General features: G+C 39.6%; 2 protein-coding genes across 3 annotated transcripts in view; both read left to right on the top strand.

Moving 5' to 3' along the window:
- The first annotated feature begins 299 nt into the window (after positions 1-299).
- On the top strand, positions 300-4403 carry LOC124111069. 2 transcript variants are annotated; one of them, XM_046470616.2, is made up of 2 exons: positions 300-536; positions 2449-4403. In XM_046470616.2, the coding sequence occupies exon 2, from the start codon at positions 2471-2473 to the stop codon at positions 3074-3076; it is 606 nt and encodes a 201-aa protein (XP_046326572.1). In that variant the 5' UTR covers positions 300-536; positions 2449-2470; the 3' UTR covers positions 3077-4403. The 2 variants fall into 2 exon arrangements, with proteins under 2 accessions (XP_046326572.1, XP_046326571.1); XM_046470615.1 differs by lacking the exon at positions 300-536 and adding an exon at positions 623-812.
- Positions 4404-6690: 2287 nt separating this feature from the next.
- Positions 6691-11990, top strand: part of LOC124111071 (cilia- and flagella-associated protein 300-like) — a 63855-nt gene continuing 58555 nt past the window's right edge. The window contains exons 1-3 of the mRNA XM_046470620.2: positions 6691-6791; positions 9252-9333; positions 10156-10228. Coding sequence (XP_046326576.2) covers positions 6694-6791; positions 9252-9333; positions 10156-10228 — 253 coding nt within the window. The 5' untranslated portion in view covers positions 6691-6693. The remainder of the gene's footprint in view (positions 6792-9251; positions 9334-10155; positions 10229-11990) is intronic.

The following is an 11990-nucleotide window of genomic DNA, read 5'->3' as shown; positions in this document are numbered from 1 at the left end:
TACAACGTGTAGGGCTCCACTGGAAATGTGCGTCAGACCGCAAAGTCCACAACCTCTTTGTGATCCCGGAAGATAAAAATGGGCTTTAAAGATTCGATTTGATTCAATCTAAAAATCAGTAATGTAGCCTTTGGTCTACACATTTTAGTCATACATTCAGTTTGTGTTTAGAACTACATACCTCAAATGACATTCATCACACATGCACTGAGGCCAATACTATCAATCTTACATTTATCACTGGTTCGGGTTGTATATATAACACGCGCTTTCGAAACCATCTAAGGGAGACAACTGTTGTTGTATCAATGTCGGCTACACGCTCTCTGATCTGTAATCTGTATTCACAGAAAACAAACGTATCGATGCATGTCAGAATTAACAAAGGACGCAAAGGAGAAACTGATAAGAGAGTGTGCTACTAATCTGCACTACAGAGGGCTAAATATACTCATGTCATGCTAGTTGAAAAATTGAGGTATTTGATTTCAACACTTGGTCATTTGAGATGCCAAAGACCGCCGAGCTGTAAACAGGTAAGCGAAATCTGTGATACAGATTTGAGACATGACATGATATGCCTAAATAAGAGAGTCATCCCCAGGTAATCATGTCGTGCAAGGGTATGATTAAATCAAGTCAGATGCTCTGACGATATGCCCATCATTATATACCACTAAGAAATGTTAAACAACTGTGCGCTTTTCCACACCTTCGTTACATTCGGAAGTGGAGAGACATACCTTTGCAAAAATGAATTCCAGGCAACTCCGTCTTTGCAAACGGCATGCCACAGAATGGCTCTCCAGCAGGTGAGGTTTTCATTTGGTGTACCAGATTGTTTAGGAATAGGAACATCATATAACGTATCTGTAGCCCAGTGATTCAGTCGATAACAGACGCTGCGCATGATACTCAACCACGCATAATATTAATACAATATCTAGTTTTATATTTACTTTAGATTATGCAAACATGATATGTCATAGGCCAGCTTTGTCCATGCAATAATTAGTAATATTAATTAAATAAAAGTTGTCCAATATGTGCTGCTGACATTTCGCATTATTAGAATATTTACAAAACAAGGTAGCCAGGTCACGGAGACCTTCGCTAAGTATAAATATGCAGGTACACTTAATACCCCAAGTTAATTATTAACGCTATGTAATCGGTAAGGTTAGCCTGCGTGCTATTTGTAGTAACTGGATATTGAACAAATACACCTCATATATACATCACGATTCTAATATAAATGAATGTGTTAAAGGCATAGACATTTAAATCATACAGACTGAGTATGTAATGGCCAACTCATTGCTAATGTATTTGGTGTGCATGGAGATACCACAGTGATAAAGCTTCAGACAAATACCAATACGAACAAGAACTTCTGATTGACATTCTTGTATATCACTACCAAATTAGAAATCATTATGACATTTTTCGTTGACAGTCAGTCAATGTCAAAGAAAATAAAGCGAGCTGAAACCTGTACTAAACAAACATTAATCGGGTGGCACATAATTGAAAGAGTGAGTTGGATTGTACCCTCTTATCAATATTCTATTCTATGGTATGTGTGTATATATGTAGTAGACGGTAGACAGTCTAGTATTAGACTAGGTGTACTAGGTCTAATATATACTAGACTGTATATGTTTAGTATATAGTAGACGGGTGGGATGAAGTTTAGTGGGGGCGAGATAATGTAATCGGATGGTGGCTACTTTGGAAGCAGTTGGTATATAATGCATTTCGTGGTACACAGTGGTTTCAGTGGTATACTAGTAGTCGACATGTATTAGGTGTCGTCTAAAGCGTTAGTCGAGTAACGTATATTGCGTTTCATAACGTATATGGTTGAAGTAATAATCATAGGGTAGGCCATTGAATATAGTACAGTCGGGTGGCATGTAGTGTGTTGATGCAGCGTTAGAAATTGGCACAAGTCCTACAGTCCAAACTGCCCAATAGTTGCATTCAAAGGACTAGTAGAAATCTGCCCTTTCTATGGGTTTTGCCATGTGTCAAGGACTAGGGTGCTAAAACTGATATTTTCTATCGCTGTTGTGCCATGATGTCGTGTGGTAAACCGTGTGGAGGGGTGACATGTGGGGAAGTGTTGGGTACTCCTCGAAATGTGCTTAGGTGTGTAAGGGGATCCTGAGTGATGGTTGTAAAATGTTCAACGTTGCGTTCTAGATTACTGAACTTATACAACGAGGTGCACATGGCCTTGTACGGCAAAAACAAAAGATGTAATCGCAGCCAGTGTCAATATTTTTCCCCCGGTATGTTCTGATCCGTTAATACTATCATGAGGCCGAGCCAGTTCTTTAACAGTTAGCAGATATACCTCTCAGAGCTTCTTTTCAATCTAGATGATCTGTATGCATTATAACGATTACTACATGTACACTAAGCTTGATGTCTGTTTCTCTGCAGTCAGGACGCTGTGGTGAGCACTATGCCGGAGTGGCTGAAGGAGTACGAGAGAGTGGCTGTGAGACAACAAGAATATCTTCAGAGAATCAAGGACCTGCGCAGAAGCCTCGAAAACAGAGATGAACACTTTATGATGATTGCCATAGAGCGCATGCGTACACTTAAGAGGGGGCGTTTCCGTGATCCGAAGTATCCGGAAATATCTCAGATGCCACGAAAGATGTACTGCATGGGACCGGAGGCATTTCCCCAACGTTCGTGTGTCTTGCACGAGCGACAGGGACGATTTTACATGGCGCCGAATGTGTTGCCACGAAAACTAGCCCCACTTGTGAAAAACAAACGGAGATTAGCACCGTTACCGCCCTATGGTCCAGTCGACCGTCTGAAGACTGACTATGAACCTATAGAAAGTATTGCTGCTCGCAATAAGATCAATTTACAGAATTACGTGAAAGTTAACCAAGGCGACAAAGGTTCCAGTGGCCCATCACCACGACAACCGTTGTCAATAACAACGGTGACGGTACAGAGTAGTGACGATGAGGGAGATGTCGAGGACGTGTCCATGGAGTACATTACCGACGTCAGTTCCAGGAAGACCATCGTTGATCCCCGTAGAGTATAGTTTCCTTGGATCATGAAACTGACATCAGTTCAAGCAAGACAATCGTTGATTCTCGTAGGGTATAGTTTCCTTGGAGTAAATGACTGACGTAAATTCAAGGAAGACCATCGATGATCCTCGCTGACTTCAGTTTTCGCGGGATGTACAGCGAACATCGTGTCGAGGGAAGTCTTTGTTCCTGCTCAAAGAGAACAGTTTTTTTTATTATATATATATTATGTAACTAAGACCATGTCCTGGAAGATCGCCGTACACCCTTCTCGAGGAGTATATCCCTCGGGTTGCATGGCGTTGTTTTAAAGAAGACTAACGTTGATTATCGCACAGTTGGGTATCGTTGAGTGTCGATGGAAATAGGGATCCTCGTAGAGAATAGTTTTAGTGGATTACAATACTTTCGTGGAGTATATTGTTTAACTGACATTCCATGGAATATCGTAGCTAATCCTTGTAGAATAAGTATCCCTCGGATATATAACTGGTTGGCGTGTGCTCAAATGAGTACATGGTGAACCATTATAGAGTTACTGTATCATATTTTCTATTATATGACTCGTTCTCGTAGAACATGGTTTCCTTGGAGTACATACTTATTTTTATTTCATGGGAGATCATCGTTGATCTTCATTAAGATAGCGTTCTTGGATTATATAACAGGCAGTAATTATCATTTCGTGAAGTATATAACTATCCTCATTTCGTTGAAGATCGCTGTCGATCCTTTAATTGTGTTCATCGGGAATATTTCTGCTTTGCGTCAGCTCAATGGCGTCAATCGTTTATCGTGACAGAGTGACGAATTTTCGAATATATATTACTGATGTCAGTTCAAAGTAGACTATCGAAGATGTTTCTTGGATAATAACTGGTGTTATTTCGTGGAAAGCGGACTGTTCTTATGGTATACAGTATAGTCAGCTAAAGGGAGCCATCACTGGTCGGAGTAGAGTGTTCCACTATCGAGTATATATAATATAGATTACCTCAGCTTGAAGTTACCTGCGCTGCGTCGTTGACTCGCGTTGGACATGGAGCCAATCGATGGCAGCTCAAGGATGGCACTAACTGGTAATTGCAAAATACATTACCCCAGGATGATTTACGAAAGAAAGACACCATGAACCACCGTTGACTATGTCTAGACCGTCTGACTCGCAACGTTACTCTCGGTTGAGCATTTTGTCAGCAGCTTGCTGTTTTCTGTATATAGACTTCGATCTCACAGACTACATAGACCATATGATGAAAATCAAAGAAAGATTGTTATTGTTGATTTCCGTGTTGATTCCTTTTTTTAAGTTTTGCGAATAAACAGCATTTTTCTATTTTCTTGAGTTGCCGTAATGTTTGCCCCTTTTTCTACATATACCAACCGAATGGGATTCTGGGTAAGAACAGGTCCCATGTAACTTCCGCTGGTACCTCAAGGGCGTGAAGCGTTGATCAATCACTTGTTTGTCTGATCCAGGCTCTTTATTTACAGGCTGCCGTCATATAGCATGAATATTGAAATGATTAATACATACGCCTCAATTTATCGTATGAATAGTGAAAGACAAAATAATTGCGCCGGTGAGACATATTAGTAATGTTATCAAGTTATCAACAACAAACCTTTATTTAAACAAAAGACTTAAAAAAAAAATAAAACGATGTCCCCAATAGCCAATGAAACTCGAAGAACGCCCTTCAAATTGGTCTGCTTCTATGAGCATTGGTCAAACGGAACACTTGCGGAGAAAGGATTGAAACTTGTTGAAATCTCGATAGGCCCTGTTCCATTCATACTATGTGTATGCGTCCGCCTCCGTGGTCTAATGGAAAGGGCGTCTGCCCGGAGAGCGGAAGATCGGTGATTCGGGTCGCCTTAAATGTACAGTGCCAGTATGGAAAATGTATGATTCCTCTGTAGCTATGAACCTAATGTCCTTCACGGTATACATAATGCATAATAGTTTCTCAACCACATGAACAACATATCGCTCATTATGTAAGTTTATAAGATGTCCCAATAATACTTAATAATAATACTTATCTTTCAAGTTTATATAGCGAACCAAACATCACATATTCAGCTAAATGGTACCATGTCTTCACAATGATAATTTTGTTTTCTAAATAAGTAAGGCATATTTTCGGACACAAAGTACATATATTGATCTAATATAACGTGCTGAGTGATCCAGCAGAACCTTAAAACTCACACAAAACACTGTTTAATTAGGTGCATAATGTCCCAATGTTAATATAATAACACCAGTCACCAAATATGGCATCAAATGAGTGTTAGCTCGCCCACCACTCAAAATTGCAAGAATATCAATGTCACGTTCCTGGTCCAACCCTACACTGGAAGAGTACGTATGTCATAGTCTATCACGTACTCATGCATTTGGGAACAACATGCATCTTCAGATCTATAGATAAGCAGCGTATTTGCGTAAAATACCCCCCAATAATACTCAAAACCCAATTACTTTCAATTAACTTGCTTACAGAAACGCATGCATTAAATGAAAATGTATGAAAACAACTCGCGTAAATTCCCAATGAAGCTTTTTTAGGATGCGTTCAAAGGAGCTATTTTCCGAAACACAATTACGATCAAATTTAGATATATAGACATCTAAAACACTATTTCATTTTATTTTTTTTAAATCTTAAAAAGTTCACTAATTTTGGGAAAAACCCAATAAATTGATGCATAGATGAGTGAAAAAATATTGGTTACCCAATGGAAAATGCAATAACCCAATTAAAATAGAAACCCTAGAGTAAAAACTCAATTGCTCAAAAAGTTATCCGGAGCTCTGCATCTTGTGAGGTTTATTTCAAAAGCGGCAATTAGATCTATATGAGACTAGGGTGCAGATTTTCAGATCGGTTCATTTTCTGGGACATTATAATTAGTTGATTAAGTAATATGTACTTCTCTCTGAATTCCATTAACATAATAAATATCATTTCGACATTAATAGATTGTTATAGGGGCCATACTATCGGCACACTGAATGGGATTTTGCGTCGGAATGAACGTTTTCTTTTCGAAACGCCACATTAAATAAAATATAAGAAGCCGATCATGTCTTCATTTCATGGAAGCTGAAGCAGATCACACACGGAAACGATAAATTCAATATCGTTGAGTACTTACGCTCACGAACCAGCAAATCCTGTCCAACAACACCAGCCTCGAGCAGACGACAAATTCAAAACAAGGGAGATAATTTACCAATGCTTAATCTGTTCTTACTAAAACAATCTGCGCTGTCCTGACGAAAAGAAGAAAATTATGTCGGGACACAAATCGATATAACTCCATTAGAAAAAAGGCCAACAAAACCAAGAGCCCAAAACCATACATGGTATAACACCCATGCATTGTGATTATTGTAGTAAACTTGAACGTGAGTGAAAGCGCACATAAAATCACTGTTCGTACGACTTGATCCCAAGTAACAATGATCTTACTATATTTTGACACTCGTACATATTTCACTAAGTAACTAGACGTATTGTGTTTTCTAAAACATTCATGATATTTTCTTAGAAAAGATTTATAAAGAAAGTAAATCTAAATTCGTTTCGATACTTTTAGTAAAACCCATATTATCAAAATGGCCGACCGCGAAGTAAAATTCTCGTTCAAACAGCTAAGTGGAAAGCGTTTCGATGTTGTTGACGGAAAAGACAACCAGGACGATTTATTGAAATGGTGCTTTGAGTTTCCTTTTTTGAATCTACACCGCTGTCAAATAAATTATCACCATAAACTGTTACACTTAGACAGTTGCTAAGGACTCCGAACAGGCACGCTCAGTTTGTGAAATCGCAACAACTCATAAATAGCGATGTTTAGACCATTAGTAGTCCCAATACATGTGCTTGTGATAGAAGACCTATGCTTTAAAAATATCAATGGACTGGGGTAATAATGCTAGCGACTTGAGCATGCTAATGGATGAAATTGATGCTATATAAAAATCCACATTATTATTATTATTATCATCATCATCATCATCATCATCATTATTATTATTATTAATATTATTATTATTATCAGAGAGTATTGCTCTTCCTATCAATCACTGTTTGTCACAATTATTTATATGCTGGGCCTACCTTTAGAATACAGTACCAGAAACATTTCAAGCACATTACAACAGCCTATGATGGTAATTTGAAGCATTTTGTTGCCAGTTACACCAGCGAAACAATGCCGTGGGAGTTCACAGGTCATCGAGGGTGCATAAGCTTCTCTCAGTGATCTATCATCTCCACACGCATTGTCACTGAATAATCCGAGCAATACTTAGCGTTTTGAATATTTGTTTACTAAATATAGACTGCGGCGGCTCATTTTACACCAACAACTAGTTTATGAAATCACTATTATTTTCAATATATTTTTTATTTCGTATTTTTCTGAATGCAAGTGGATGGGAATTAATATAAGTATATTATTTTTTTTCGAGTCAATAACTTTTCATTATTATGCACAGGAATGCAGTTTATTAGGTATATTATATTGGTACTGAACACATCCAAATGTCGCCAGTGTTTGGGTTACTTCGAACTCTATCCTTAACCATTGGATCTCCTTTACGATCAATCAACCATTTTCGATCATTAGGGTTAGGTACCTGTGAGTGGCTGTTAGATTACCCAAACTCTATCCTTATCTCTTGGATCCCCTTTACGATCTATCAACTCAAACATTACGATCATCAGGGTTTGGTACCGTTTATTGGCTACTATAGATTCTATAGTGGCTCCTAATATTCTTCCCACAAAACGTCGAGAAAGCAGGATGAAATAGTTTAGTGCCGTATATTTTGGCTACTGGAAACTATCCAGGAGCATTTACACATGCCACTTTCACCTGCTACATTTATTCAGTAATGATTCAAATGTGGACTCACCCTTTTGGCATCACCAGACATGCTTCCTCGTTCCTTATGATGATCTAGATTATCCTTACAGTGTGACCTACCACACTTTTCTGTCACAAAAATAACCCGACGAATTATTAAATACAATGTCATTCATGCGTACAGGCGAGTTCGACGTCTGACGTCTGACAGCGTTTTCAGTTCCCGAATTGGCTCATTCCTAAGCACACGGTATCTTGTAGATTACGCAATGGGACGAGTATGCCAAATGGCATCGAGATCACTAAGTGTCCATAGACTTTTCGTTCAGCTCTGTAATGTCGTAGGCATGACTAGGTAAATTAGTTTCACAGTGTGGATGTAGCTCAGTTGGTTAGCTGTTGGGCTAACAATCCGAAGGTCATGAGTTCGAGTCATCACAGTCATCACAGAGAACATCTTCCCGAGGCAAATGAGTTAACTGACTATAAAAGTCCAGTTTCCACCCTTGCCAAGGCTGGTATTATGGAGTTACATTTTGGCTGGACTAACGAGTCTATGCATAGTTGATTCAAAATCGCGCACCGAAATCGAAATCCGGTTCGTAAACTATCATGCAGATTTCTGTCGATTGCAGGATTTGCAAAACGTGTGCACCGCCAACTTGTTGTCAGCAGATATTTCCAAATCTTTTCATGATTTTAATCAAGGTGCTCACGTGAATTGATGCATTTTGCGATTTAAGACCTGTTTTATCACAATATAAATCCTGATTATCGATCAGATCATCCTGACTGGGCGCCACCATTTTGTGTGAAGCAAACGCAAGTGATACAAGAGGTGGAATCCCATTGGTCCATAGGAGAGGCTTAGAAGGGACATAACTGGTAATAGCCACTGGTGGCGCTACGATCGAGCCCAGTAATTCCAGTCTAGTTCAGCAAGGGTGGAAACTAAACTTTTAAAGTCAGTTAACTCTCTTGCCTCGTGAAGATGCACAGAGAAGTGACATGAGCGGATTCCAAGTTGTAATAGGTCCCAAGCTCATACTGATAAGCAACCCATCGAAAAAGGTGATCGTAGGAACAGGTAGTCAGGCTTAGACACATGGTTGATAATGTGTCGTACCCTCACAGCTTGAGTTGTTGCTCACAAAAGCAATCACTGATTTGTCTGGTCCAGACCTGATTGTGTATAGGCCACCAAAGCTGGAATATTACTGAGAGCCGTGTGAAACAACAAACAAAGTGATATGAGGGGTCCTTAATTACCATGTTTACTATAGAACATAATTTGTTTTTCAGGTCAATGAAAGGAAGGATCAAGTTACAGATGTACAGTTTTGACCAACCATTTCAAGCATACCAGAAGGAACGTTTTGTTCAGGTACAGCCAGCTTGTCACATAACTTAACTGCCTTCACACTCACACTGTTTTAGAAATTTATTATTTATTACTAGAAATATGGCTGAATAGCATGGCTCGAATATGAATTTTCGACATCCAAATATCATGGTTTCCTTTGCCTGGTCGATTTCCTTGTAAAACATTGCTGTGACACTTTCATCATGTTTCTTTTCCATGGCTAGGAGGAAAGCCCTCCTTCTGAATCTCTCCAGTGAGTTGGGTTTAATGCCGTTTTGAACAATATTCTAGTTATGTCATGGCGTGTCAGCTTAATGTGGGAGGAAAGCCCGAAGTGATGCAGGCCTCAGATGTTTACTACAGTGGTAAAAAGCACGAGCACGGGTATGGTGCTGACAAACCTAGAAACAATTGAGGCGAACTGGGATTTGAACAAATGATCATAGGTATCTGGTGTGCCCAAGGTCCCCAATTCTACACAGCAAATTGTGTCACCTTAGACGACTGGGCCAGCCCTTAATGAAAAAGGCTACTTATATCAGAGTTGTTTGATAATCTTTGCAATCATTTTAAAAAAAGTTTGATTTTGAGACTGCAAGTTTTGTGCATGACACTTTGTTTTTCTGCTCAGAGGATTTGGGCGGTGGGGTAGCCTAGTGGTTAAAGTGTTCACTTGTCACGCTGAAGATCTGGGTACTATTCCCCACATGGGCACATTGTGTGAAGCCCGTTTCTGGTGTTCCCTGCCATGATATTGCTGGAATATTGCTAAAAAGCAGCGTAAAACCATACTCACTCACTCCTCAGAGGATTCTGTGTATTAAATCTCTCTTATCATTATAGGACTTCATGAATGATCCTGAAATTCTGTCAACGTTGCAGACTGTGTCCGCTACCTGTCGCTGGAGCCCTGTGGGTAGGTAATATGTTTGGCTGTCACTGCAAGTTGAAACATGCGAAGTGTATGTGTAAACGCTCTAAATTCCACACATGAAATGTTTGCTGAAAGTAGTACATACCACAGTAAGCATATCACAATTCGGCTTGTGGACCCCAGGGAGCTGGACTACACCCACAACATGACCCTCTGTTTTTTCGTGGTATGTGTCCAGGTGCCGTTGTACAAAACAACCTTAGCGCTACGACTGTCGTATGTTAAGGTGCAGGTGTTACGATCACCTTAGCGCTAAGATCGCTTTGTACAACGGCACCCAGGGATTTGTCTGAGAGGGTCATATTGAGCTTGAGGCATAGAGCAAATGTAAGCAATCCCATATTGGAATTAATTATTCCCAAGTTAAACTTTTATCATCTATAACAGGGGCGGTCGGGTAGCCTAGTGGTTAAAGCGTTCGCTCGTCACGCCGAAGACCCGGGTTCGATTCCCGACATGGGTACAATGTGTGAAGCCCATTTCTGGTGTCCCCCGCCGTGATATTGCTGGAATATTGCTAAAAGCGGCGTAAAACCATACTCACTCACTCACTCATCTATAACACATGAGGGTAATGATTTAGTTTTGCACAGGTGACTTGTGTTTCACTAATGACAGGACTGACAGGGCTCCAGATAAATGTTTTAGCTATTACGTAAGTATTTACTAACAAATTATTAGAGCAGAGCATTGCCTGGTATCTTGCCATTTGATTCGTATCACGACTGACGATACTACTGGTATCACAATACACATATAATTGTAAGAAATGATGAAATCACTGAAATACAGATCTAAAACCTCTTTCTTTATACTTAATTGTTATGTGAAGAACTTTTATAAAGAAAAAAAATTAGAACAAAACAGTTTTAAATGAAGGGATGGTTATTAAACGTCAAATTATTTGGCAGGTTTTCAGGTACCACGTCCTTGTGTTCTGCCATGCTTGCAGTTAGCGCTATGCTTCCTCTGACATTACAGACAGTAACTCTATTAGATCCTGGTCTATTTATGGCACATCATGATCTCACAAGATGAGGATTAAGAGTATCATGTGAACCTAAGTATCGTTGATACCATAGGTAAAGGAATCGTTACAGCCGTACAAATTATCATTCACATCGGGTATTGATAGTTGATGTTCACTTTTTTTACACACTCTGGTCCTGTCCATTGGGTAGCTTTGCACCAGTGATGGACATTTTATTTCAATAACTCTGCTTAAAATGCTGTTTCAGGTGGCTTCTAATTTGTATCTGTTCAAATGCTGCCTGAGGTGTATAGCATGGCACATGACATCTTCCCGAGGCAAAGGAGTTAACTGGCTATAAAAGTCCAGTTTCCACCCTTGCCGAACTAGGCTGGTATTATGGAGTTACATTTTGTCTGGACTAACATGTCTATGCATAGTCCAATCAAAATTGCGCACCGAAATCAAAATCTGGTTCGTAAACTGTCGTGCAGATTTCGATCGATTGCAGGATTTGCAAAGCATGTGCACCGCCAATTCGTTGTCAGCAGATATTTTCCAAATCTGTTCATGTTTTTAATTAAGTTGCTCACGTGATTTGATGCATTTCGCGATGTAAGACCCGTTTTATCACAATATAGATCTTGATTATCGATCAGATCGTCCTGACTGGGCGCCACCATTTTGTGTGAAGCAAATGCAAGTGATACGAGAAGTGGAATCTGATTGGTCCATAGGAGAGGCTTAGAAGGGACATAATTGGTAATAGCCACT

Source organism: Haliotis rufescens, unplaced genomic scaffold (genome assembly GCF_023055435.1).
Source record: "Haliotis rufescens isolate VD_foot unplaced genomic scaffold, xgHalRufe1.0.p SCAF_9, whole genome shotgun sequence".
NCBI classification, from domain to species: Eukaryota; Metazoa; Mollusca; class Gastropoda; order Lepetellida; family Haliotidae; genus Haliotis; species Haliotis rufescens.
This window is presented reverse-complemented; position numbering and strand designations above follow the sequence as displayed.